The sequence below is a fragment of the Callorhinus ursinus genome, unplaced genomic scaffold (assembly GCF_003265705.2).
Source record: "Callorhinus ursinus isolate GAN/ISIS: 27379988/994484 unplaced genomic scaffold, GSC_fseal_2.0 scaffold140, whole genome shotgun sequence".
Lineage (NCBI taxonomy): Eukaryota > Metazoa > Chordata > Mammalia > Carnivora > Otariidae > Callorhinus > Callorhinus ursinus.
In genome coordinates, this window is record NW_027397202.1 from 54,618 (window position 1) to 82,522 (window position 27,905).

The window sequence follows — 27,905 nt, forward strand, 5'->3', positions numbered from 1 at the left end:
AGCCACCCAGGCGCCCCTTAAAAATTCTTTAAATTATAACCCTAGGAGGGGACAAGACTGCTGAGCAAATTGCATGATCACCCCCCAAAATATTAACCGTAATTGTTCAGTATCATGAAATATCAAGTGAGGGAACAGACTGATGTTTTATGTGTATGTCTGGAGTTCTGAGAAGGTACAACCTGCAGGGCAGATCGTTATTCACTTGAAGAAATTGTTGGCATGTTGTAAATGTTCAGTGGAATGTACCTTTCGCAGGATCCTGAATCTTAAGCTTTGCAAGGGACCTCAGAGGACTGTCTCACCTCAGATATTTTTCTGAACCACTCAGAGTGTAAGTGAAGAATAGGGGGGTGATGCAGGTGGTGAGAGAGGGCATTAGTGGTGGTAGTGGTTCTAGGACAGGGGGCAGTAAGTCCTCTCATGCTAGTGACCGGTGTGGGCGGTGAGCACGGTGCTCACTGTGGCTGTGGGTCGGGGGGGTCAGTGTGGCTGTGGGGCAGGGGGGTCAGTGTGGCTGTGGGGTGGGGGGTCACTGGCTGTGGGGCGGGGGGTCACTGGCTGTGGGGCAGGGGGGTCGGTGTGGCTGTGGGGCGGGGGGGTCACTGGCTGTGGGGCAGGGGGGTCACTGTGGCTGTGGGGCAGTGGTAGAATTTCTGAAAACGTTTGATTCTGGCCCTTGCCACTCAGCTCATAATTGCCTGTAGCCTGACCATATTTCTTTGCTACTTTCAGATGTTTGCTGTATTTTACTGCTTCTTGTATTTCCTTCTTCTTCCTTTGCCTAGTGCATCAAAATAATATGAAACGCACTCTTTCAAAATATTTCTTCTATTGACAAACATGTGACACATTTATATGAATTTCAAACAAGACAAAAATACATGAACAGTCTCCTGTAATATTTGAGAGGCAACCACTGTTGATTATTTAGTTCATGTTCCTCCCCAGTTCTTTTCCTGTAAGACATTTATTTTCACATAATGGCATCATACTCTGAATACTGCAAATTTTTTTTTTCACTTAGAAATGGATTTGGTGTGTCTTTTCCTATATAGTTCCCACATTCTTTCTAGCAGACGCAGTGTCCATGGTATTGCTATACCAGAGTTTTTTAGTAGTAACGCAGAAGTTGCTTTGTTTCTAGGATCTGCCGGGACAGGGCCACAGTGTTTGATCCCAGTTTCCACAGAGACATGGGCTGCAGTGAACAGACATACTGCATTTTCTTAACTCTTCATTTCAGACCATTTCACACATTTATAGAGAAAATAGTTTATGAACCCCTGTATTTCTGTCACACAGCTTTAATAATTATGTGTTTCTGACCAATTTTATTTTTTCTACACCCCTATTTCCAAACCCCGTCCCTAGATATTCCCATATGTGTTTCTTTTCTTTTTTTTAAGATTTTATTTATTTATTTGAGAGAGAATGGAGAGGGAGAACGCACAAGCAGGGGGAGCGGCAGAGGGGGAGGGAGAAGCAGGCTCCCGCTGAGCAGGGAGCCTGATGCGGGACTAGATTCTAGAACCTTGGGATCAGGACCTGAGCCGAAGGCAGAGGCTTAATGGATGGAGCCACCAGGCGCCCCTCCCATATGTATTTCTACAGGATGAGGACCCTACCAGCACTGGGAGTAGCCCAGAGTGTGGCTGGAGCATAGATTAACTGTTCATTTGTTGAAGGACACGTGAGGTGTTTGCACTTTTGTCTGTTACAAATCGAGCTGCTATGAACCTTTGTGTATAGTAGTAGTTCTGCCTTGTCCATGGTTTTGGTTACCCACAGTCAGTTGTGGTCCAGAAGCAGGTGATCCTCCTCCTAACACAGTGTCAGAAGGTCAGACGAAGCCTAACGCTACATCACAGGCCCAGGTCATTCACCTTCCTTCATCTCCTCACATAAGCATTTATCATCTCACATTATAGGAGAAAGGGTGAATACAGCACAGTAAGGTGTTTTGGGAGAGAGAGGGAGGGAGCCTACATTCACATCACTTATAGTATATTGTTATAATTGTTCTAATTTATTATTGTTGTTAATCTCTTATTATGCCTGATTTATAAATTAAACTCTCTTGGGTGCCTGGGTGGTTTAGTTGGTTAAGCAACTGCCTTCGGCTCAGGTCATGATCCTGGAGTCCCTGGATTGAGTCCCGCATCAGGCTTCCTGCTCGGCAGGGAGTCTGCTTCTCCCTCTGACCCTCCCTCCTCTCATGTGCTCTCTCTCATTCTCTCTCTCTTCTCAAAATAAATAAAATCTTTAAAAAAATAAATTAATTAAACTCTATCATAGGTATATATGTATGTATAGGAAGAAATGGGAGTATATACAGGGTTCAGTACTGTTCAGGCATCCATTGGGGGTCTTGAATGTACCCCTCATGGATAAAGAGGGGTAATTGTATAGCTTTGTTTGTGTGAATTGTTATATTTGAAGTGAATTTCTTGCAAACAACACATAGTTGAGTCATGTGGTTTTATCTGCTGTGTTGATCTGTCTTTAATTGGCATATTTAGGCCATTTACATTTAATGTAATTTTTGATATTTCAGGGCTGCCATTGTATTGTAGTTTTCTGTTTGTTCTCATTTTTCATTTCTCTGTTCTTTTTCCTGCCTCCTGTGTGTTACTTGACAATTTAAATTCCATTTTGATTTATCTATGGTGTTTTCTCATGTATCTGTGTGTAGGTTTTTAGTGGTTGCTGTGGGTGTCACATTATACTAGGTATTACATCATAACTAGGACATGCATGTGGTTAGCTTGAATGGATACAGTGAAAGTGGTTGAGCCAGTTTACTAGCCCACTAGCAGAGTATGTCACTTCCTGTTGCTCACCAACCCTTAATATTATCACTCTGTTTATTCTAGTTATCCTGGTGGGTATTCTGGTATATAATATAGCATTGTGGTCTTTTTTTTTAAAGATTTTATTTATTTATTCATGAGAGACAGAAAGAGAGGCAGAGGCAGAGGGAGAAGCAGGCTCCTCACTGAGCAGGGAGCCTGATGCGGGACTCGATCCCAGGACCTTGGGACCATGACCTGAGCCGAAGGCAGACACTTAACTGACTGAGCCACCCAGGCATCCCTAGCATTGTGGTCTTAATTTGCAGTCTCCCTGGTGACTAATAAGGATGAGTACTTTTTAAAGTATTAATTGGCCATTTGGATATTTTCTTTTGTGAAGTCTCTTGCCCATTTTCTATTAGGCTGTCTCTTCTGTTTTTTGGTTTTTTTTTTTAAGATTTATTTATTTGACAGAGAGAGACATAGCAAGAGCAGGAACACAAGCAGGGGGAGTGGCAGAGTCAGAAGCAGGCTTCCCGCGGAGCAGGGAGCCCGATGCGGGGCTCGATCCCAGGACCCTGGGACCATGGCCTGACCCGAAGGCAGACGCTTAACCAACTGAGCCACCCAGGCGTCCCGAGACTGATTCTTACAAATGATGTGAGGTTGAAGTTTTTCGGTTTTGTTTTAATAGGGTGTCTAGTTAGCACAGCACCATTTATTGGTAAGGCCCTTCTCTCTCTGAGTCAGGGGCTCGCACATAATATGGCTATTTCTGGACTTCGTTCTCTTGTCCTGTTTGTGATTGCACCAGTGCAATACTGTCTTAATACCTGTAGCTTTATAAGTCTTGGTATTTGATTGTCCTCTCACTTTGTTTTTCTTCAGAATTTCTTGTTACTGTATTTTACCTTTTGTATTATTTTAGAATGAGTTCGTCAGTTTCCACATTCTCCCCTGCCCTCCTCCCCCTGTCAAAATTTTTATTAGGCTTTTACATTGGCTCTAGCTTGGAGTTGGCAAATTGTGGCCCACAGGCCAAAACCAACCTGTCACCTATTTTTGTAAATGGAATTTTACTGAAATACAGCCACTCCCATTTACTTACATATTGTCTATGGCTATTTTTGTGTGACAGTGACAAAGCTGAGTAGGGCTTCCTTTTTTTTTTAAGATTTTATTTATTTTTTGACAGAGAGAGACAGAGAGAGAGAGACAGAGAAGGAACACGAGCAGGGGGAGTGGGAGAGGGAGAAGCAGGTTTCCCACGGAGCAGGGAGCCCGATGTGAGGCTCGATCCCAGGACCCTGGGACCATGACCTGAGTCGAAGGCAGACACTTAACGACTGAGCCACCCAGGCGCCCCTGAGTAGGGCTTCTTTAATTTCTCTTGGTAACATGTTGTAATTCTCTGTGTGGTGGTCTTACACATGTTTCATTAGGTTTATTCTTAGGTGGTCGATATTTTCATATTATTTTATTTTTTTATTTTTTTATTTTTTTAAAGATTTTATTTATTTATTTGAGAGAAAGAATGAGAGACAGAGAGCACGTGAGAGGGGGGAGGGTCAGAGGGAGAAGCAGACTCCCTGGCAAGCAGGGAGCCCGATGTGGGACTCGATCCCAGGACTCCAGGATCATGACCTGAGCCGAAGGCAGTCGCTTAACCAACTGAGCCACCCAGGCGCCCTTTCATATTATTTTAAATGGTATCTTTTTTATGAAACTTTTTACTGAGATAATTGTAGATTCACATGCAGTTGTATAAAATAATTTGAAAAGCTCCTTTGTATACTTTGCTGAGTTTTGTCAATAGTGACATTTTATAAAACACTAGTAGAACATCACTGCAGGACATTGATATTCATACAATCCACTGATCTTACACGTTTGTTCAGTTTTGCTTGTAGTTGTGTGTGTGTGTGTATTAAGTTCTATACTGTTTATCACCTGTATAGGTTCATGTATCTACCATTACAGTTGGATACTGAACAGTTCCAAAACAACAAGGGTCTGGGGCGCCTGGGTGGCTCAGTTGGTTAAGCATCTGCCTTCGGCTCAGGGCATGATCCCAGGGTCCTGGGATCAAGCCCTGAGTTGGGCTCCGTGCTCAGCGGGGAGCCTGCTTCTCCCTCTCCCTCTGCCTGTCTGCTTACTTGTGATCTCTCATTCTCTTTCTGTCAAATAAATAAATAAAATCTTAAAAAAAAAAAAAAAAGAAAAACCAACAAGGGTCCTTTGTGTTGCCCATTTGTAGCCACTCCCACCTTCACCCCTTCACCCATCCCTAGCCCCTGGCACTAATGTGTTTCCATTTCTAAAATCTGTAGTACATTCCTTGTTCTTGCAGAGTGGTGTTCCATGGGGTAGATGGACCAGGTGTTTCACCAGTCATGTGTTCACATACATCTAGGGTGATTCCAGGTTTTGTTCACATCCATCTAGGGTGATTCCAATTTTTGGTCATTATCAGTAAAGCTGATATTCTGGCAGTTTATCTTTCTGTTCTTTTGTTTTATCTGTGTACAGGATCATATCATCTGTGAATAATGACAATTTTATTTTGTCCTTTATAATTCTTATACCTTTTATCTCTTTTTCTTGCCTGATTGCATTGGCTAGAACCTTTAGTACAATTGTGAATCGAAGTGGTGATATTGGGCCTCCTTGTTTTATTTATTACCTGAGAAGAAAAGCTTTCAACATTTTATAGTTAAGTATGATGTTTGTTGTGGGGTGTTTATAGATACTTTTTAATCAGAATTAAGGGAATTTTCTTTATTCCTAGTCTTTTTAGTTTATAACATAAATGGTTGTTGAAATTTATCAAATGTTTTTACTCTCTTGGGGTCACCTGGGTGGCTCAGTCAGTTAAGCGTCTGCCTTTGGCTCAGGTCATGATCCCGGAGTCCTGGGACGGAGTCCCATGTAGGGCTCCCTGCTCAGTGGGGAGCCTGCTTTTCCCTCTCCCTCTGCCCCTCTCCCTCTCTCTCAGATAAATAAAATCTTTTAAAAAATGTTTTTACTCTCTATTGAGTTGATCATAGAATTTTTCTTTTCTGTTCTGTTAGCAGGCGAATTCCACTGATTGTTTCTCTAATGTTAAACTAGCCTTGGTTTCATGGTATGCGCCCACGTGGTTGTGGTGCATTATGGTTTCTTTCATGTGCTGAATTTTTGCATCTGTGATCATCAGTGAGATTGGCTTAATTTGCCTTTCTTATAATGCCCTTATCAGGTGTTTAGAATCAAAATTTTATGTTCTTATATAAATGATATGGGGCGTATTCTTTCATCTTATGTTCCCTGGATGAGTGTATATAAGATTGGAAATATTTTTCTTTAAATGTTTGGTAGAATTCAGTGGAAAGGTCATTAGAGCCTGGAGTTTTTTCTTTTCTTTCTTCCTTTCTTTCTTTTTTTTTTTTTTTTTTTTTTGAATGGACTCCATGCGGTACTGGATGAGCAGTCTGGAGCAGCTATGTGCACAGCCCCTCTCTCGGTATTTGTGACATGTTAGCATAAAGCCTCCTACCGTGCAGCAAACCTCCATCAGCCCAGGGGCCTCATAGGGCCCCCACCACTGCCTCATGGGACTTCCCTGTGTTCAGGTCTCTGCTGTCCTTTGGAGAGGTCTTCTAACTTTTTCTAGGTCTTTCCATAATTTATGCTCTGTATAATTGAAAATTCATCTTTCTCGTGTGAGTTCTTAGGGGAAACATCTCATTGGTTGTCAGGCTTGTCAGGATATGTTTGATTTCAGGTGATTCTGTTCTTGAAGAAGAAGGACGGGTTCATCGGCCTGGTGTTGAAGCACATTGGCACCTCGGCCCTCATGGACCTGCTGCTGCGCCTCGTCAGCTGCGTGGAGCCGACTGGGCTCCGGCTGGACGTCCTGCATGTGAGTGTGTGGGCCCCTCCTCCCCGGGGCCCTCTCCCTGTCTGCCAGTGCTCTGCAGGCTGAATGCACAGTGAGTGCCTGGCTCAGGGAGGCCAGAGTTGGGTGAGGGAGCTCAGAGAACGCGGGAAGGTCAGCACCCCTGGCTTTCCATCCAACATTACTTTCTCCCTGTGGGGTCATCAGGGGTTCTTGTCAAGGCTTGTACTTGAGGCTGGGCCTGCAGTCTGCACCTTTTCTGCTGTACTGCCTCAGTCTACCCAGAAGCAAGGAGCAGAGTGTTCCTTTTCCCCCGACACTTTGGCCTCCTCCTCTGTGAAGAAGCAGAAGAGGGCTTTCCTTACCGCCCCCCAGATCCTGGTGCCCCTGTGGCCTCAGAGCAGGAGTTCTGTCAGGTCCTGGCTTTATGAGGAAGGCATTAGCTGACAGCGGTTCCATGCAGCGAAAACAATAAAGACCAAAGCAGGCCGGTTTTTTTCCTAGGGTCTGTGAATGTGTCTGTCCTGACAGGCTCCCAGTAAGAGGAGTGCTCGTAGCTCCCTGACGGCTTTGCCAGAAAAGAGGAGGATTCTCATCTCAAAGAAACCAGGAAATCAGTGCTGGATAAGCTGTTCACTATTGTTAGGCAGGTTTTGTTTGTAATGTAATTTAAAATAAAGCACTGGTCCTTCTTGCCCATTTTCCAGCTCCTGGCGTCAGGTGAGGTGTCATCAAGGTGGCACTTCTCACCCTTAGGTTCATTCTGGAGCTGCCTTCCACAAACACTTAATCATGACAGCTAACGTTAGGCAGTGAGTGCAGCATAAACATCAGCTGTTAACAGCAGAAAGCCCGCATAAACTCGATGCTGAGCAGCCACGGAGGCAGATCTTCCAGTCTGGGATAAGGAAGTGCCTTGGTTTCCCCTGGGCGCCCCCCACCTTTGTGCCTTGAACAGTGCTGGGCACTCAGTCCTCCCAGCACTCCTGCAGCTGCACCAGGCCTCTGTGCTTCTCCTGCTCTTGGAAAGGCCCTGACGCCACAGAGAGCGGAGCATAGCTGGGCTCCACGTGCAGCCAGGCTATGCACTGGGGGGAGAGCCCCAGCTCCAGCCCCTTCTGTCTTCTGAGATACCCTGAAGACAGTATGTTTAAGAGTCTAGCACTGGGACAGAAAGACCATGGTTCTCTTCTTCATGGAGTTTGGATCACTCCAGAATTTGATGACGATTTTTTTCTTTCTGGGTCTGGGTGGACACACATTGTTGGGTAAAGACTCTCTGTCCCTGGAACCTGGCTCATGGATTTCTTCTGCACCAAACGACTTCCCTTCTGTTGAGTTAGACATGAACAGCGTCATTGACAGGCCTCTTTTTCCCTTTCAGTGGCTTAATGAAGAGAAGATCATCCAAAGACTCGTGGAATTGATCCATCCAAGTCAGGATGAAGATGTGAGTTTAGCTCCCACGGAGCCTGCCTTCTATAGAGCCCCCCACTCGGGGCTATTGGAGAATGGTCTCTGCTGCTGTGGGGGCAAGTTGCTCCTTTCCTCAGATGAGGACCAGTTAGACACTTTTCCTCCTTTAATCAAGCACTGACTTCTAGACTGTTTCTTTTCAGTAAAAAAATAAAACTACATTTTATAAAAAACAATGGAGCTGAATTAGTTATCTCATCTCTGACTGAGTAACAAATTACTTTAAAACTTAGTTGCTTATAACAGAAAGTATTTTTTATTTCTGTTTCTATGAGTCAGGACCAGGACATGGCTTAGTGGGTGCTCTGCCTAGGGTCTGTCACAAGACTGGTCATGTCAGGGCTCAGCAGGGGAGGGCCCGCTTCCAGGGTCACCCACGGCTCAGCAGGACTCCGTTCCTTGAGAGCGGTGGACCTGTCCATAGGGCAGCATTCAGGGTGCTGCTGGCTTCCGTTGGAGTGAGCAAGACGGAAGTCATTCTTCTGCAAACTCAGAAGGGACAGTCTGGACACCTGGGTGGTTCAGTCAGTTGGGCATCTGCCTTCGGCTCAGGTCATGATCTCAGGGTCCCGGGATCGAGTCCCACATCAGGCTCCCTGCTCAGTGGGGAGCCTGCTTCTCCCTCTGCACCTCCCTCCACTTGTGTGCTGTCTCTCAGATAAATAAAATCTTTTTTTTTTTTTTTTTTTTAAAGGGACAGTCTGCACTGTGGCTGTATTCTGCTCTCTTGAAGGGAGTGGCTGGGTCCAGCCCATGCTTGAGGAGGTGGGATTTACGAGGGTGTGAACTCTGGGAGGAAGGCCCCCCCTGCCAGTGTAGAAGCATGTAGGATGGCAGTGGGGCTTCCTCTCTTGGCCCCCTGCCCGCTCCCTGCAAGAGTCACTATTGAGAGTTTGGAGTATATCCTGATAGGCCTTTTTCTATGTGTGACAAAACTAAACACACTTGCTCGCCCTCTGCAGTTGGAGAACAGTGGTGACGACTATGTCTTAGCCTTGCCGTGGCCTGGCCACTCTGTTTTCTGTTCCTGTCTGTCTCCGGGGCCGTCAGACAGCTGGGCAAGGGGGCCTGTGCTCCCAACTGAGGATGGTGGGTGCCACTCCACCAGCATGAACGCTGTGGGCTGACTGGCTTCCTCCCCGGCCCAGAGGCAGGGGTGAGGCCACAGGGACCTCCTGGCTGCTTTCATTTCTCCCTAAAATAAGTCGTGCACGCACTTCCTTTAGCCCAGAGTTCCCACAGCGTGCATGTGAGGGCTGTGTGTTCTGATGCTCGTGGCAAGGAGCCAGGGGATATTTCTCTCTAGTCAGTTCATCTGCATCACTGAACACCCCACGTTGTTGCAAGTGTGCTGTCCAGATTTTCACCGGTTAAGGATTAGTGTTGCCCTAGAAGAGTCGAGACCTCCTGCTTTCTCTGTAGCATCTTGCCCGTTTCCGTTAGCTTCCAGGACTCATTCTGAATGTTACCAGCTACGATTTAATACTTAATATTTTAAATATGAATTTAAAATACAGTGTCTGTAACATGGTCACATATACAGTATATCTCAAGATGGTTCAAGGGATAGAGCAATGTCTGTGTGGTGTATTTGACCCTTGAGAGAGCCCCATTTGGACTCTTGGGGATAGTTCAGTTCATCTGGAAGGTCTGACCAGACTTGCATCCTGACACCAGAAAGGCGAGTCAGGCAGCTCTGAAATGGACTGGTTTAGAGAGTCCAGTGTCCTTCTGAGAACTGAGCAGTGGGGTAACTCCCACTGTCCAGGAGGCAGCTCTGCTGGCCTTTCTCCTCAACCCTGAGGGGAGTGCGGCATCTCCTTTTCCTTCCAGAGACAGTCCAACGCCTCTCAGACCCTCTGTGACATCATCAGGCTGGGCAGAGAGCAGGGCAGTCAGCTGCAGGAGGCTCCGGAGCCCGACCCCCTCCTCACAGTGCTGGAGTCGTGAGTGCTGGCTGCGGGTGCCTGCCTGGGTGGGTGCGGGGTCTTTCTGAGTCATTAGGGTGTCTCCACGCCCTGCCCTGAGCACCGGCAGATGCTGCTGCTGCCTCCGATTCAGATTCTGATGAGCTGGCTATGAAATACCACATCTAGTTAACTTGCTAGACCTGTTTCTCATGGGAAGGGGCTCCATGGGTCTCCTGCCAGGTCCAGTAACCGCAGGCCAGCAGGGGCAGGAGGTCGTGAGAACCCTGGGTGCCTGGCCTGGAGCCTGAGCAAAGCCCCTCTGAGTCTTAGGGTGTTCCTCCTCCATGGAGAGGAGAGATGGTCCTTTGGGCTTCAGGCGGTGCGTCTACTCCAGCAGCAGTGAGCTCTGTGTGTGTCTGACAGGCAGGAGTGCGTGGAGCAGCTTCTGAAGAACATGTTTGACGGAGACCAGACTGAGAGCTGCCTCGTTAGTGGGACTCAGGTGTTACTTACCTTGTTGGAGACAAGGCGGGCTGGGTGAGTGTCTTGCGTGAGTGAGTGCCAAATGTGGTGAGTGGCTGGGTATGTGGTGTTTTTCACAAATTGTTAATTATGTAAGTAATTACATGGGTAGACTCTCCTTGTTGAAAAGGTAAATGTATAGCTCCTTTGACCTTTGGCATCCATCATGTTCCCGCCCCAGTCCGAAGACACCAAGGGTCACCAGCTTCCAGAGTGTTCATAGATGTGTCTGTGGAATAGGTGTGGCCAGTGAGTTTCCCCATGGACTGTCCCAGCGTGTGGGGTGCGTGTATGGTATGCATGCCCCTGTGTGGGGTGTGAAGTGTGCGCATATGTGTGTCTGTCTGCTCTACTCTGTCCCCTCCTGTACGGTGGTGGTGGCCTGTCTCCCGGGCTGACTAGTTCTCTTATTTCCTTGTTCTGGAGGGAGCTTTGTCGAAGCCCCGGCATTGATAAACTGGACTTAACAGCAACAATGAAAGAACAAGAAAATGACAAGAAATTGAGTTAATGTTGGTAGTGAGATTATTAGCAGTTTTTCTCTTTCTCTCTAGGACCCAGTACATATCTATTAGTTTATTACCTAAAACTAGAATGATGATGCAGTCATTGTTTACTCTAGTTAGGCCACCAGAATTTTGATTGTTTGCATCTTTGTGAACCCAGGAAGCCTGGTCCTTTTCTGTAGGAAGTGGGGGCTCTTCTGAGGGCCTTTCCCAGCCTTGGCTGTGGTGAAGGGACAGCATGAAAATGACACATAAAAACAGAGAGGAGGGGCACCTGGGTGGTTCAGTCAGTTAGGCGTCCCACTCTTGGTTTCGGCTCAGGTCATGATCTCAGGATCCTGGGGTCCAGCCCTGTGTTGGGGGGTGGGTCCACGCTCAGCGGGGAGTCTGCTTGGGATTCTTTCCTCTTCCCTCTTCCTCTGCTCCTCCCCCCACTCACACGCTCTCTCTAAAATAGATAAATAAAATCTTAAAAAAAAAACACCACCACCACCAAAAATAGAGATGAGCCAGCTGATTCTCTTTTTTATTCTTTTTTTGTATTTAAAATGTTTTTCTATAATGGTCACATATTACTTTTATAACTGAAAAAAATTATTTATGTGAAGATCTCTGAGAAGTTAGTTGGAAAAAGCTGGAGGGACAGTGTGGTCTCTGTCCTGTCTCCTGTTTCTCAGCCAAGGAGTGGGAACCATGATGACTATTTCCAAAACAAGGGGAGGGGGTCGGAGATGGTCCAGTGAGCGAGAGGTGCCGCCAGCCCAGTGGGGGCAAGGGGGCTGCCTTTGGCCATCACCTGGGAGCGTCTTCTAAAGGCCAGTGGTGCATCTCTTCTCTCTCTACCAGTCACCAAACCACCCTTGAGCCGATGACTGGAGGCGTTGGGGGGCGAGGTGAGACAGAGGATGGGGCGCATCCTGCGTGTCTCCATCTGCTGTCCTTGTCCACAGGACAGAGGGCTTGGTGGACTCCTTTTCTCAGGGACGGGAAGGGCTGTGTACCGTCAGCAGCGGCGTACTGCACGGCATTGAGCCACGGCTGAAGGACTTCCACCAGCTTCTGCTCAGCCCGCCGAAGGTAGGTGACCCTGACCAGCTGTTAGGGACCCGTGCAGCCACTGTAGGCAGGATGGTTTGCAAGCAGAGGACCCTACTCCCCAACTTGAGAACCACCAGGCAGATGCCAGAAGCATGTTTTCACACCCTCATCTGCTGAGTATCCATCTCTGCTCTGAGGTAAGGCCTAGGGGTTGGACATTTTGCAGCCCCCCCCCCTCCCCCATGACTCTTGTGCTCTGAAATAGGGGTCATCTGAGAGCCCGTTTACCAAGTTGAGGTCTGGCCTCCAAGTCAGGGACACCAGGCCAGGGGTCAGGGAGGGTCCCAGGGGAGCCCTTTGCTCAGCTCAGCAGCTCTGGGCAACACTTGGGTCATGCAGAGAAGGGCTCAGTCGCTTAGCTGCCATCCAGCCTCACCATAGAGCCCCTCTCAGTCACGGCCCCCTTTCCCTTTCCTGGGCGCTTCTTAGCACCCCCTGTGATTTACTGCACAGCTTATTTTTTTTTATCAACTTACCGTCTGCCTCTCCCACTAGAAAGTGAGCTTCGTGAAGGTAGGGATTCTGGAACATTTGGTTAACGAGAAGGTGGACACATCATGCTGCCATGCATGGGGTCAGGAAACACCTGTGTCCAGTGTGACAAGGCCGCTGTTACCCGTGTCCTCCGAGAGTCTTCGTGGGGTTAGCTCAGGGTCCTGAGAGAGCTGGCCCCATCTTGGACATGTCTCATGAGCTGAGGTGCACATCTCTTTGCCTGGTTTGCTGAGACCAGACATCCCTGGGCTTCTTGGGGCAGTGGACCACCATTGCTTACTGTTTTGTGAGGCCCTGAGGGGAGTGGTGGGGTTCCTAACCCCGCTGACCCCTCACTTCCTCTTGCAGGCAGTGCTGCCTTGACCAGCCTCCACACACACATCCCATGCCTCCCCAGGCTGGGCCATATCATGGAGGAGTGGCCCTAACCCTTTGAGCAGTTAGCACCAGAGCTAAGAGAAGCCAGCAGTGGTCATGCTGATTGCAAGCCTCTAACTGGGTGGTGCTTCTTTGTAGAAAACAGCAATCCTGACTACCATTGGCGTGCTGGAGGAGCCCCTGGGGAACGCCCGTCTGCACAGTGCCCGCCTCACGGCCGCACTGCTACACACAAACACACCTAGCATCAACCAGGAGCTCTGCCGGCTCAACACCATGGGTTTACTGCTGGTGAGTGGGCAGGGCTGCCAGCCCCACGTGGCTGTCTGTGTGGCTCTCTGGTCTGCAGCGGGTGGGCAGACTGGGCAGCGTCCATCAGAGGCAGGCACTGGACCTCAGCATATGGACAAGGGTCTGCCCAAGGGGTGGCTTTGGTTCTGTCCCGGAACAGGTAGAGTCTGTGCAGAGAGACTGCTTCCCGGACCCGTGCCAGGGCTGACAGCACTGTCGCTGGTGAAGCATGCTGAGTAACAGTGGGACAGGCCTTGCTGTAGGCTCGTGGAGAATTGCTCTGAAGGCACAGGGCAGATTTCTAATCCAGTTTGAGGGAATGGGGAAATAACGGTCCATCTCCTTTCTGACTTCTGCTGAAGATAGAACTTTTATTATAGCCTTCAACATAAAATGTCCTCGAATAGCAGTGGGGTCACTGCTGGTCAGCCTAGCAGTTCTTGCCCACTCCTGGTCACCCACTGTCGAAGGTCACCCTGGCAGTTCTTGCCCAAGCCAGTGGGAAATGGTCCTCTCATCCGCAGATGCCTCTCAGTTGCCCCCAGGACAGCCTTGGTGCCTGAGGGAGAGGGGCAGGCCGGCAGGGCCGGCTGTGGGCAGCTGCTGTGGACGGAGGGTGCTGACAGGGTGGGGCGTCACCGTGCTTGTCAGCCATGAGTAGATGCAGTCTCCAGCCTTGTCTTCTGCCTTCTGTAGGGCCTCTGCTCCCAGAGAGCTGAAGTCTCCTAACGTTTGAACCCTTACCCCAGGAGGAGCCAGCCTTGGAACCAGGCCTGAAGTACTGTCAGTTTCCTCCAGTGTTTGGCCCATGAGCCCAGATACGGGTCAGGGGGTTCAGTTGGAAAAGGCCTCCTTTCCTTTTCCCTCTCTCTCACCTCTCCCTTTGCTTTTATTTTATTGTGGGAAAACACATATAACCTAGAATTTACCATTTTTATAACTTTTAAGTGTACAATTCAGTGGCATTAAGTACATTCACGATGTTATATAACCATCACCACTGTCTATTTCTGCAACTTTCTCATCTTCTCAAACAGAAACTCTGACCGGTAAGCACTCTCCCCACAGCCCCTCCCCGGCCCCGCCGTCTGCTCTCTGTCCCCCTGGGTCTGACCGCTGCAGGTGCCTCCCAGAAGTGGAACCAGGCAGGATTTGTCCTTCTGGGTCTGGCTTATTTCACTCAGCACAGTGTCCTCAGGGCTCCCCCGGGTCGTGGCAGGTGTCAGCAGGCTGAGTACTACTCCACGATGACGATGGGCCACACTTTGTCTGTCCCTTCGTCCGGCGGGGAACACCGGGGTTGCTTGCACATTTTATCTGTTATGAGTAGTGTTGCTCTAAGTGCAGGTAGACAGTAACTCTCGAGACCTGCTTTCATTTCTTTTGGGTATATACCCAGAAGTGGGATTGCTGGATCAGAACCTATTTCTGTGATTAATGTTTTGAGGAGCCTCCACACTGTTTTCCACGGTGACTGTACCAGCTACGTTCCCATCAGCAGTGCATAGGGGGTCCAGTTTCTCCACATCCTCATCAACACCTGTTTTCTGTTTATTGGGGTTTTTTGTTTGTTTCTTAATAATAGGCATCCTAGTGTTGTAAGTGGTATTTCACGGCGGTGGGTGTTCTGCTTTGCATTTCCCTAATGATTATCTTTGGAGAACTGTTTGTTCAAGTCCTTTGTCTATTTTTTAATTGGGTTTTTTTTTAATGGTTGAATTGTAGGAGCTTTTTATATATTCTGTATATTAAAACTTACCAGATATATGATTTGAAAATACATTCTTCCATTCTGTAGATTATTTTCACTCTCTTGATAGTATCTGACACAAAAGTTGTAAATCTTGATAAAGTCCAACTTATCTATTTTTTTCTTTTATTGATTGTGTTTTGGGTGTCATATGCAAGAAATCATTGCCAGGTCTACTGTCATGAAGCTCTCCCCCTGTGTTTTCTTCTAAGAGTTTTATAGTTCTAGCTTTCCTAGGCCTTTGATCTATTTTAAGTTAATTTTTATATGTTGTGTAAGATAAGGGTCCCACTTCTTTCTTTTGCATGCAGATACCCAGTTTTTCCAGCACCATTTGTTGGAGAGACTGTCTTTTCCCACTTTGAATGGTTGTGACACTCTCACTGAAAATCAGTGGACCATATGGAGCCTGGCTGGCTCAGTGGGTAGAGCATGTGACTTCTGATCTCAGGCTTGTGAATTTGACCACCAGGCTGGGCTTAGAGATTACTTAAACAGAAGAAAGACAGAAAGGGAAGGAGGAAAGGGGTTGGGGTTAGGGAAAGGAAGGAAAAGAGGGAAGGAAAAAAAGAAAAAGAACCAGTTGGCCACATAGGTGAGGATGTAGTTCTAGACTCTGGTTTTTTTGGTCTCTGTGTCTGTCCTCATGGCACTACCACACCATTTTGATTACTGTAGTTATGTAGTAAGTTTTAAAATTGGGAAGTGTGAGTTCTCCAACTTTGTTCTTTTTCTTTTTTCTTTTCTTTTTTTTTTTTTTTTTAAAGATTATTTATTTATTTATTTGACAGAGAGACAGCGAGAGCAGGAACACAAGCAGGGGGAGTGGGAGAGGGAGAAGCAGGCTTCCCGCCGAGCAGGGAGCCCGATGCGGGGCTCGATCCCGGGACCCTGGGATCATGACCTGAGCCGAAGGCAGCCGCTTAACCGACTGAGCCACCCAGGCGCCCCAAACGTTGTTCTTTTTCAAGATTGTTTTGGCTGCTTGGGATCCCTTTACATTCCATATAAATTTTAAGATGGGGGGCGCCTGGGTGGCCCAGTCAGTTAAGCAACTGCCTTTGGCTCAGGTCATAGTCTCAGAGCCCTGCATCAGGCTCCCTGTTCAGTGGGGTCTGCTTCTCCCTCTGACCCTCCCCTCTCTCGTGCTCTCTCTCTCTCAAATAAATAAAATCTTAAAAAAAAGTATAAATTTTAGGATGGGTTTTCTGTTTCTACCAAAAAAAAGTGCCATTGGGATCTTGATAGATAATTAGTCTGTAGATCACTTCGGGTAGTATTGTTATCTTAACAAAATTAAGTCTTCCAATCCATGAACATGGAGTCTTTCCATTTATTTATGTCTTCTTTACTCTCTTTCAGCACTGTTTGTAGTTTCTAGTGTACAGGTCTTTCATTTTCTAGGTTTAATTTATTCCTAAGTATTTTATTCTTTTTTTTTTTTAAAGATTTTATTTATTTGACAGACACAGTGAGAGAGGGAACACAAGCAGGGGGAGAGGGAGAGGGAGAAACAGGCTTCCCACGGAGCAGGGAGCCCAGTGTGGGGCTCCATCCCAGGACCCCTGGATCATGACCTGAGCCGAAGGCAGACACTTAACAACTGAGCCACGCAGGCGCCCCCTAAGTATTTTATTCTTTTGAATGTTGTTATAAATAGAATTGTTCTCTTAATTTTTTTAATCTAAGTTGTTAGTGTGTGGAAGTGTACTATTTGTGTGTTGATTTTGTGTCCTGTGACTTTGCTGAACTTGTTTTAGCTCAACCGTTTCTGTGGAATCTGAAATATTCTGCATATAAGATTGCATCATCTGTGAAAAGAGGTAATTTTACTTCTTTCTTTCCAGTTTCATGCCTCTTATTTCTGTTCCTTGCCCAGTTGCTCTGTTTAGAACTTCCAGTGCAACACTGAAAGCGGGCGTCCTTGCCTTGTTCTTCAGAGAGAAAACTTTGTCCTTCACCTCTGAGTGTGGTGTTTGCGGTGGGCCAGCCACACATGACCTTTATCACGTTGGGAGGTTTGCTTTTATTGTTAGTTTATTAAGTGTTTTTATCAAGAAAATATGTCAAATATTGTAAAATGTGCTTTCAATATCAGTTGAGACGATTGTGTGTTTGTTTTTTCCCCTTTATTTGGTTAATGTGGTGCATTACATTGGTTTTCAGATGTCAAACCATCCCTGCATTCCAGGAATAAATCCCACCTGGTCTTGGAGTGCAGTCCCTTAACATGTTGCTGAGTCTGGTTTGTTAGTATTTTGTTGAGGATTTTTGCATTGATGTTCATGAGGGATATTGGTGTGTGGTTTTCTTGGCGTGTCTTCATCTGGCTTTGATAACGAGGTAATACTGTCCTCATAGAATGAATTAGAAAGTAGTCCTTCTTTTTGGGGGAAGAGTTTGAGGATTGTTGTTGTTGATTCTTCTTTAAATGTTGGGTAGAATTCACCAGTGAAGCTGTCTGGCCTAGACTTTTCTTTATTGGGAGGTAGGTCTGACTCTGTGCTGAAGAATAGGTAACATCGTGAAGCCACCTCCAGGGTCACTCAGGGTCACAGAGGCAGAGAAAGTGAAGCTGAGATTTGGGACCATGTTTCTGTGGAGAACTGTGTTAGGCAGATGGGCTTCCTGCCTTTAGCCATCTCCCAAATCCTTGGTGTGGAGGAAGGGCCCATTCTCCTCTCTCGGGGTGGAGTCTACACCTTGTCCTCCACCCCGCACGCCCCTCCTCCTCCCTCATGGACAGCAGGGGGCCTGCGACACAGGCTGCCATAGCCACTGTGGCCAGAGGGATGTGGACAGGCATTCTGTGTCACTCCTCCTTGCTGCGGCCTCCCTACTGGCATGCGGGACCAGGGAGTCCGAAGCAGGCTGCCGTGCCCAGCCCTGGTCCAGGGGGAGCCATGTGGCCACCCTCACTCAGCCTCCTCCGGGCTTCAGCCTGTGCCGCTGGGGTCTGGGCCCTGCTGGGTCCCTTCAGGGAGTGTGCACGTGTGCACCTCTTGATTTCATGTCCCCTCCTCAATGGAATCCCTGGGTGTCTGCGAATTTAATGCACTTCTAGTAACTCACGAGTCAAAGACAAATCATAAAGGAAGGATCGTAAAAATACCAGGTAGCAAAAGGTATGAGGGTACCTGGGAAAGAAAAAACGCCAAGAGTGAGTTGAGCTTCTGACTTAAGGACAAAAGGGTAAGGCCACGCGAGGGCGTGGTCAGACGAGGGCAGAGACCGCCGGAGCGGGACAAGGCAGCAGCTGGCGTGGGAGGGCCGTGGTCCCGGAGAGACCGTGTCAAGGAAGAGCCTCGGCATCCCCTGACCACCTAGGTGGCGGGGACAGTGACCCCTCACCTGTGCGGTCCCGCCGCCAGGAGAAAACCAGCGCACAGACCCCCTCTGCCCTCTGCTTGCCCCAGGACCTGTTCTTCAAGTTCACTTGGAACAACTTCCTGCACGTCCAAGTGGAGCTGTGCATAGCCGCCATCCTGTCCCACGCTGCTGGGGAGGGCGGGGCAGAAGCCAGCGGACCGGACAGGGGCGTGGACACCCCCCAGCCTGCCGCCAGCCGCCCGGAGAACACAATGGTGGCCCATGTGAGTCCGGCCAGTGGCCTGTGTTTTGCTGTGTGCCCTGCGCATCGCTGCTTGCTGAGCCCCGCCCTCAGTGTGTGGCTGTCAGCACGAGTACCGGCCGCCGTGGCCACCGCTAACCCTCCCAGGACGTGGACGCGCTGCCCTCCCTCCACCCATCAGACCGCGAGTCACAAAGGAAGTGTCCACATTTGCCAGGGCCACTGTGCTGGGGGAGCCGAGGCACTGGAGGGGGAGGGTCTGCTCCTTCCAGGCCAGTCCGCTGTACCCTGTCGTAGCCATGAAGGCAGATGCAAGGGAAAGAGAGAGAATGTGTCGAATTCTCATGAGAAAATGTTCTGGGATTATGGATCTTTTGAAACTACATTCTCTCTTCTTTTCCTCGGCTCTTCCTTGCTCGCCCATGAGTGCATGATGGACGCTCACCTCCGGGACTGCCCACAGCTTTTCCGGGGCCTCAAGCGGGCACACCCTTGGTGTCTGTGTCTCCCCTGCCCTAAACAGCTGTAGCACTGTGTCTGGCAGAGAGTGGGCCTCAGCAGGTGTTTGCTAAGGAGGAGAGGAAGCAAGCAAGTGCCCGGCTGGGTGCTGTTGAGAAGTAGCACCGACGCCCCTCCCCGCGTCAAGGAGCCCACTTAGAGATGCTTCCCTGGCAAGGCCCGGGGCTGTGCAGGGATAGCTCTGACCCTCAGGCTGGCTGTGAGGCCCACACAGGAGGGGCAGAGGCTTGGGAAGGCCTTGGTCTTTGGTGAGAGTCCCCACAGAAGGTGTGGCTTGAGCGAGGCCTGCAACGTGCAGGCCTGAGCTGGACGGCAGCCCAGGGGGTAGACAGCTGAGGGCAGGCGACTTCGGTGGTGAGGGCCACAGGGGGTGGGGGTGTGCGGGGGGGCCCCGTGTGGGGTGGGGTGTGAGTTGAGTCCCAGAACAAATGTGCAGGCACAGGAAAGAGCCCTCAGGCTCACTCCTTTTGCTTCTGGACACAGAGAAGGTGGGAGGAAGCCAAGGGGAAGGAGCAGAACTGGGCAGCCCTAGGGGGCCTGGGGGCTGCAGAGAGGCCGTAATGGTGGCCCCGCCCACAAGGAGCTTTGTGCTGATGTGCCTGCTTCACCGTCTAGGGGTGGGTGGAGGGGAGTGTGCAGCCCTGTAGACCCTGACCAGTGTCACCTGGCCCTCTAGCTGTTCCAGAAGTGCTGCCTGGTCCAGAGGATCCTGGAGGCCTGGGAAGCCAATGATCATGCACAGTAAGAACCCCTGGGGGGCTGCAGGTGGTGCCTGAGGGCCCAGCGCAGGGTTCTGGGGCTGCCATGGGGTGTCCAGTTCATGAAGGGGGTCCTTTTCCTGGATGAACACCTAGAAGTGCTGTCCAGGGAAGGTCAGGGCCCAGGGGGACCAGAAGAGACCGGCTGAGCAGCTCTATACTCCACCCCTGCCCTCCCCATCTGTCAGCCAAGACCCCATCTTATACCCACAGTGTGTCCTCAATTCTCCCATCTCCCCACCCCAGCCACCAGCCAGTTCTCACTGAGCCCTGAAACCTCCCAAGCGCATCCAAGCTACTTCCTGCTGGCTCTCCTGCCCCACCCAGCTGGGATCTTTTTGAAACACACAGATGGTCTCACCCCTGCCTAAACGTCTCGACCACCCAGGTCCCCCAGAGGTGTGGCCTGTGGGGCCAGTGTGGGCAGCCCCAGCCCCACCCTCACCCTGCCTTCCCTCAGCCCTGCTGACTTCTGCTCCCAGGGGCTCTCTGACCTCACCTGGTTCATGGCCCACATCCTGCTGGTACAGAACCCACCAGTTTGCATCCTCTGTAGAATACATACAACGTACAAGATGCGGCCATCCGTCCGTCCTTGGGCCTGGTCCTTGCAGTACCCACTGAAGCCCTGGGCGGAGCCTGCTCTTGTACATTCTGTATTTGTGCGCATGGGCACCTGTTGTGGGGCGTACATCATCACTGTCACTGAGGGTCCATGACGCCCCAGAGATTAAGACGGCAGGCTGAGAGGCCTTGTCCCTGGCCCAGTCCTCCTGCACCCTGGGAAGCTCCTCACGGGCCTCCCTGTATCGCCAGGTGCTCTCCTGACCCCTTCCTCTACCAGGCTGGGCTCACGGGCTCAGGAGCTCACCTTTGCTTCCTCTCTGGGGCGCTGTCAGGCTTTTAAGACAGAGAACATGGTCGAAAGCAACTCTGTCCACTCTGTGACTCAAGTGCTGCATTTCTAGATGTGTGAGCATTTTACATCTTCCTAACACAGGAGGGATTTTAAGAGGTGCCCTTCTGTTGGGTCGTGTGTGTGACGAGAGGTTGAACACAAAGCTGCGTGTGCATGGCAGCGTGGGATGGAACGGTGGACAGAAGCCAAGCCGTGGGCCTCAGGGTGCATAGAGCTCGGTGAGGGGGAGGCAGTATGGACACCGGGCAGAGAGCCGGGCAGAGACAGGCTAGCTCTGAGCCGCCGGCCACCTGCAGTAGCCCCTGCCCTGGCCTGCCTGCTTCTGGGTCCCGTGTGTCCATTCTTGATCATCCCTGGGTCAGCACGTACAGCAGAGATGCACTGTGTTTGGTCTTTCTGAGTCTTCTGCCCCACTGGGTGTTCCTTCGGGTCAGCCAGCTCCGGGCAGAGCTGGGAGGGCGTCGGGGGCTAGGACAGGTCAGAGGTGTCAGAGTGGGTCGAGGGACACGGCATTGGACCAGGCCTGCAGGGCGGGCAGAGGCCCATCAGGCCCTGCTGGAATGGAGTTCTGGTCTGGACGGTGGGGTAGGAGCAGTGCGAGTGGAGTGATTGGCTGGCACACAGCAGCTGCTCTCCAAAAATAAGTGTCCTGCAGGTAAGGCTGTGAGGAAGGATTTGCAGGGGGTGGGGTGGGGCGGGGAGTGGGCCCAGGGAAGGCCATGCAGGGCAAGGTCAGGCCCTGGTAGACACACAGTGAGGCAACCCCAGTGGCCCCCTGGTCCTGCTGCTCATTCCAGGGCGGCGGGCGGCATGAGGCGCGGCAACATGGGCCACCTTACCCGGATCGCCAATGCGGTGGCGCAGAACCTGGAGAAGGGCCCCATGCAGACCCACATCAGCGATGTCATCCGAGGTGAGCCCTTCCTGCCCTCGCTGCCTCTGACCCCTGACCCTCAGCAAGTGGTAACTGCACTGGAATCAGATTGCTTTCCCACGTGGAACCTTCTCTCAGGTGGACCTGGGTCCCAGGTGTCCGTTCTGTTCAACAGACATCTGTGGGGGGGTCTCCTTGTGCCCTGAGACCCTGTCCGGTGCCAGCATTCAGAAGCACAAGTGGCCCAAGGTTCTCCTGTGTTCTGCTCAGGGACCACCCACGTCCTGTCCGAATGCCGCCCTCCTCTGACGCAGCCAGTTTTGCAGATCTTTCCAGCACAAGTCTGTGGAGCAGGGGGAGCGGGGGGGAGGTAGCCTTTGTGCTTGAAGAGCAGGCTGTGGGGCCCGAGCAGAGGCAGCCCCTCCGCTGGTCGGGCCTCACCTCTGTCCTCAGCCTGAGACACCCCCACTCTCCCTCCCTGGGGCCCCAACAGTCACACCCCTTTCTGGCCCTCTCATGTCCTGGCGTGGTCTGCAGCTCCTGGGCACCGGGCTTCCTCAGCTGGGCTGGGGGAGGCCCAAGGGGGTCTTGGTTCAGACAGGAAGGCGGGCAGCTCAGAAGGGTCTGTGTGACCCTGCTAAGGCGGACGACGCCTGGGCCAGCCTGAGCAGGGTGTTGAGGGGCCCCTGAGCTTGGGTGGACAGATGGACAGATAGGTGGAGCGTGCATGCGTGAGTCAAGGAGGCTGAGGGTGAACAGCAGCCAGGACTCCCCACGGTGCTGGGGTCGGTGTGCACACCAGCTTCATGACCAGGACGGTCTTCCTCAGCCCCATGTGGGATGCTTGTGCTCAGTGAATGGTGTCTGCACAAAGGAGTAAGCCCCATCTGGGGGTTCCCCACAGAGGGTGTGGGGAGATGGTCATGTGGCAAGGCCTCAGGTGCGTGATCCTGGAGCAGGCACAAGGAGGAGCTGAGGCTCATCCCCCATCATGCGGCTGAGGAAGCTGGGCCACGCAGGCTGTGTGGCCACCCCCTCACAGGGTCTCAGCTGTGCTCCCTGTGTCCCACGGCCAGAGGTGAGCTGAGGAAGCTCTGGGTGGCCCTCCAGGATGGAAGCAAGGGGGTGTGCTTGGCCCCCGGGTCCCTTGGTGCCCGTGACAAGGGGTGTGCGGGCCTGGGGAGGCTCCCCACAGAGGGTACAGTTCGGGGTGCAAGAGGTGAGCCAGAAGCTCGCTGCTGTGGTCTTCCGTCACCAGCTGCAGACGGACTCTTTTCTGGGGCTGTGACCTTTCCAGAAGACAGGCACACACAGGCACGTGGGTGGGACTTGAGAGGGCTGGTGGCAGGGGGCGCTGGGCGCAGAGAAGGAAGCTGGGCTGTATGTCCTCAGCGGTCCTCCTCCCTGGTTGCTTTGCAGCTACCTGCGCGCCAAGTGAGCTCAGGGCTCCGCACCTGCTCAGTTTGGGCCCTGTCCCTGTGAGCGCCCTCAAGTTCCTGTGGGACCCTTGGCTGCCTTGGCCTTCCCTTCCAGCAGCCCTCAGATGTCCCCTCGGGGCTCTCCCCACCTGTGCGCAGTGGCGCCGACCCCTGGTTCACCAGCGGTGCTCCCTTGCAGGGCTCCCTGCGGACTGCCGAGGGCGCTGGGAGAACTTTGTGGAGGAGACCCTGGCGGAGACCAACCGCAGGAACGCTGTGGACCTGGTGAGGGACTCGGGGGGCTTGGCTGTTCCCGCCTCACGGCGTCAGCTGGCGCTGTGGCCATGCCTTCCTGTCTGCCTGTGTGGGCGCACGTGCAGGCGTGTGGGCGTGCGGGCAGGTGTGCGCAGGAGTGCACGCGTGTGTGTGCGTGTGTGTGTGTGCGCACCCACGTGGCCCCGCCTGTGTGCATTGGAGTCTCCAGCTGTGTGTCCTCAACGCAGACCTGTCCGGCTTCAGGCCCCGCTGGCCCCCTGAAGCGTCAGCAGAGCCCCTTCCCTGTCACACCAGGACCCCTAGTGTGTGCTCAGGGGCTTCTGATGCCCGAGGCCCAGTGTGCCCTACGCTGAAGGGGAGGGGCTGGGGGGCAGGAGCCCCGGGGGGTGCGGGGCTCACGTCCATCTGCTCTGGCTGTTTCAGGTAAGCACCCACCACCTTCACCCCTCGAGTGAGGATGAGGACATGGAGGGCGTTTTCCCTAATGAGCTGTCCCTGCAGCAGGTGCGTGTGGTCACTCTGCACACCTCCGGCAGCCCTGACCCGCTCTCGGCAGCACTTAGGCCTCCAGGGTGTCCTGGACAGCACCCTGCTGAGCTGCCACGGGAAACAGCCCAGGGGAACGTGCTAGTCCCCACGCACCAGGCTCGAGCAGGGGAGGGGCCAGAGGCGCAGCCCCTGCAACAAGGGGGGGAACCCCCTGAGCCACCTTCCATCAGTAAACCCCGGGGGACCTGGTAGATGATCTTGAAACTTAAAGGAAACGAAGCTCTTTGGACACACCCTGCGTTGGTGTTCTCCTGAGAGGTTAGGTTGGGAGAAGCCGAGAAGCACCAGTGGGTTTTTCTGGGAGCAGCCTCGGGCTGAGGCCTGCCCTGCGTCACCCTCCCTGCCAGGCTTTCTCTGAGTACCAGGTCCAGCAGATGACGGCCACCTTCGTGGATCAGTTTGGCTTCAACGACGAGGAGTTTGCTGACCAGGATGACAGTGTCAAGTGAGCTCCCAGGACGTGCCCGGGGCTGTCCACCCTGGCTGGGATCCCGTCCCTGGGGAGTCTTGCACACCACGGCCCCCATTTGAGCCTCCTTCTTCTCCCACGACCTTGTCCCGTCCCTTTTGGAAGGAGCTGGGTTCTACTCAGTGTGACCAGGTTCCAGGCCTGTGGCCTCGTCCCGCCCGGCCCTGCAGGCTGTCCTGCCACTTTCTCAGCTGAGGGGCTGGGCAGAGACACCCTCAGCGATGGTGGGTTGTCCCCTGCAGACCAGGGACAGAGTGGACCCAGGTGGAAACAAGCAAGTGTGTTTGAGGAGGGAGGTGGGCTTGGAGAGCCGCCCCCTTCGACTGAGGCCCCCATCTGTTTACACCCACGTGGCCGGTCGCTGCCTGCAGAACCGTCCACACCCTCGGACTTGGCTGTGTTCCCCCTGGGAGGTGCAGCTGCAGCTGGCATCCCCCAAGGGCACGAGCGGAAGTCCCCAGTGCATCGGGCGGCCCTGGTGGCAGGCAAGGGGCTGAGTGTCTCCCTTGTTGCAGTGCTCCCTTTGACAGGATCGCAGAGATCAACTTCAGCATTGATGCTGACGAGGACAGTGTGAGTCCTCTGCTCCATGCTCATTGGGTGTGGGTGGGGGCACAGTGGCGGGTGGGCAGCAGGGGGAGACAGGGCCCCCACCCTGTGAGCCCCTTGCCCGGCTGAGCCCCTCTGGGAGCCGTGTGTAGCTGTGTGGAGCTCTTGCCTGCAGCCCAGCGCAGCTCTGTTTGAGGCCTGCTGCAGTGACCACATCCAGCCCTTTGACGATGACGAGGAGGATGACATCTGGGAAGACAAGGAGATGCACTGCACTGCCCGGGTGACGGCCAGAGCCAGGTGCGAGGCCCGCCTGTGTCGCCAAGCCTCCTGAGGCAGAGCGGCCCCAGAACGCTGTGTGCGTGCTCCCAGCCCTGCCCCAGCCACGATGCTCTGGGTGCACAGAACAGGATGCTCCCGGGGTCCCCGTGTGGTGCTGGCTGGGGGCTGCTCTGACCGTGTGTCTTTCCCCAGGTTTGGGGGTCCTCACACCTCAGGTAGCTGTTCCAAGAACGGCCTGGAGCGTGGAGGCCGGGACAGGAAGGAGGGTTTGGAGGCAGACAAGGATGCCGCTCGGGCAGGTGCTGCCCCTCTGGCTTCTGCCCAGAAGGAAGGTCCTCGCTTGGACGGTGGCTCAGAAGGTAGATGCTGGGGACACAGGGTTCAGGCTGGGCAGGGGACCCAGGCCCCGGCCGGCCTGCGCATGGTAGGGGCTGCCGTGGGCTTGTTAGCTGCTCACTTGATCTGCACGAGCTTCCGAGCAATGTTCCTGAAGGTGGCACCTGTCCCATGCCCCCAGCCACGGTGGTGCAGGATTGGTGGCAGACCCCAGCTGCCCCCTGCCCCCAGTTGAGGTTACCTAGCCACATTGTCACAGCTGGTGGCCGTGACACCACTGGTCCATTTCTTGTGGGGCCTCCGCAGCCCTGGGCTTCAGGGCCCTGAAGGCAGGGGGGGCCGACCTGTGGGTCCAGGGTGCCTGGACTGCTGTGTCTCCCACCAGCAGGCACCTCGTGGACGGTGTTTGACGAGCCGGTGAACTCACCGGCACCGGCCCCGGGAGTGGCGGTGGACGTGGGTTCCAACGTGTGGGCAGCCAGCACCCCCAGCCCCTCGGCTTTGGAAGAAAAAGGCTGGGCCAAGTTCACCGACTTCCAGCCTTTCTGCTGGTGAGGTGGGGCGGGCCGGGAGGTCACCCTATCTGCCCTTGGGGGTGGCATCTCCCCAGAGGGGGCTCAGCCTTGCCTTCCGCAGCTCCGAGTCGGGGCCTAGGTGCAGCTCCCCAGTGGACATGGGCCACGGTGATGCCCAGGATGGCCCGAAGCAGGGCCCCGAGAGAGCCCGTGAGTAGGAGGGGCTCCGGGCACAGGGAGTGGGAGGGTATGGCCAAGGCCCCACGGGTTGTGTCTCCCTGGCGATGCTGGGCTTTGCAGCCGGCAGTCCTTCGGGGGCAGGTGTGACCGGCCTGCCCTATCCACGCTGCTGGGAGCCTTGCTTTGTCCGTGCAGATCACCCCCGTGCACTGCGCCACCTCACTGGCCATGCTGGGGCCTGTTCAGGGTCCTTGACCCTGAGCCCCTCGTCGGACAGGCCTGGAAGCCCCACAGGGCTGAGTGGGGGCCCTCCTTGCCTGGGGGAGGACGGTCTCTCCATACAGTCTCCGTAAATACACACACGCACACGTGGGTTTGAGGACCCTGAGGCCGTGCCCTGCGGCCCCTCCGTCCTCCCTGGACGTCAGCAACTCTGTCTTGTAGGCCCGGCTTCCCCATGTGCCTGGAGCGCCTGTGGCACCAGGAAGGCCCCCTTGGTGGTTTCCGACCACGGTGAGGGCGAGCAGAAGATGGCTGGTGCCTTGGAAGCTGTCAGTCTGGGTCCCAGCCGGGAGGCTCCCCTGCTGCCCGCGTCAGTCCCCAGGTGTGCAGGCGGGGGTGGGCACGGGGTCCCCAGGGGCACACGGATTTCTGGCTGTCCCCAGCACCCTGCTCACCCGGGAGCAGGCTGACCCTGCTGCCCTGACGACCCCATGACCGAGGATGCTGGCCCTAGGGGGGTTGGGACGCCCATTCATCCAAGTGGGAGCCAGGGGTCAGGGGCATTTTCCTTGAGTTAGAAGCACAGGGACGGAGTGTCCCACCCTGGAGGCTAGGAGATGCGGCTGCCTCAGCCCTAGGTCTTCCTGAGGACAGTGGCCAGGGTTTTGGGTTTCTGGCCGGCTGAGCTGCCACCCCAGGATCTGGGGGTGCTCCACACGGTGGGGAGAGGGCACAGTGGCCTTTATGCCCCACTCAGCCTGCACCTCAGAAGTGCCCGTCATGCTCAGACAGCAGGATGGGGGTGTCTGAAGACCTCGTCGGGTCACGTGAACCCTGACTGCAGGCATCCTCCCCGCAAGCTTCTCCCCACGCATCCCTCCCTCAGGCACAGGAAGAAGGTCCAGGCCTTCGGGATCTGTCATTGGACAGACAGACCCCTGGCTGGGCCTGGTGGGCCGGGGGGCGGGGAGGGGGGAGCATTGAGGAGCTGTGAGTTGTGAAAGCAGGGAACTGGGGGCCAGCGGGCACTTGAGAGAGGTGGTGGTGGAGCCGAAGCTTAATAGGGGCGAGGGGGAAGGTCCCCCAGCAGAATCCCAGCAGGAGGGGACAAAGACCAGATACGTGACCCCGTGAGCGGTGTGGTCTCTCCTTCCCCCACAGCCCGCTGCCCCAGCCCTGGGGTCCCGAATAGTTTTAGGGCTTGGTCCGTCCCGTTGGTGGGGGTCTACTCTGGCTCACAGCACACTCGTTCTCGGGACCCCGGACGACACGGCCTGCCCTCGTCAGCCCCCTGCCCTTGGGGGGTACAGCCCGGAGCCAGCGGGGTCTCAGTGACTGTTTTACAAGTGTGGGTCAGGCGAGGGGGCAGG

The 27,905-nt window shown here is 53.0% G+C and overlaps 1 protein-coding gene across 7 annotated transcripts in view; it reads left to right on the forward strand.

The window, feature by feature from the left end:
* The window catches only part of PPP6R2 (protein phosphatase 6 regulatory subunit 2), a 69,935-nt gene that overhangs the window by 40,152 nt on the left and 1,878 nt on the right, over positions 1 to 27,905 (forward strand). For 4 of the 7 annotated variants that reach the window (XM_025858637.1, XM_073890324.1, XM_073890326.1 and 1 more), the window contains 18 exons: positions 6,559 to 6,696; positions 8,057 to 8,122; positions 9,982 to 10,094; positions 10,482 to 10,595; positions 12,037 to 12,163; positions 13,196 to 13,348; positions 18,515 to 18,691; positions 19,865 to 19,929; positions 21,663 to 21,778; positions 23,357 to 23,442; positions 23,857 to 23,937; positions 24,330 to 24,427; positions 24,967 to 25,024; positions 25,176 to 25,300; positions 25,475 to 25,641; positions 26,004 to 26,169; positions 26,255 to 26,343; positions 26,758 to 26,917. In XM_025858637.1, the coding sequence (XP_025714422.1) occupies positions 6,559 to 6,696; positions 8,057 to 8,122; positions 9,982 to 10,094; positions 10,482 to 10,595; positions 12,037 to 12,163; positions 13,196 to 13,348; positions 18,515 to 18,691; positions 19,865 to 19,929; positions 21,663 to 21,778; positions 23,357 to 23,442; positions 23,857 to 23,937; positions 24,330 to 24,427; positions 24,967 to 25,024; positions 25,176 to 25,300; positions 25,475 to 25,641; positions 26,004 to 26,169; positions 26,255 to 26,343; positions 26,758 to 26,917 (2,099 nt within the window). The remainder of the gene's footprint in view (positions 1 to 6,558; positions 6,697 to 8,056; positions 8,123 to 9,981; positions 10,095 to 10,481; positions 10,596 to 12,036; positions 12,164 to 13,195; positions 13,349 to 18,514; positions 18,692 to 19,864; positions 19,930 to 21,662; positions 21,779 to 23,356; positions 23,443 to 23,856; positions 23,938 to 24,329; positions 24,428 to 24,966; positions 25,025 to 25,175; positions 25,301 to 25,474; positions 25,642 to 26,003; positions 26,170 to 26,254; positions 26,344 to 26,757; positions 26,918 to 27,905) is intronic. The other 3 variants (XM_073890327.1, XM_073890329.1, XM_073890328.1) reach the window with 3 other exon arrangements.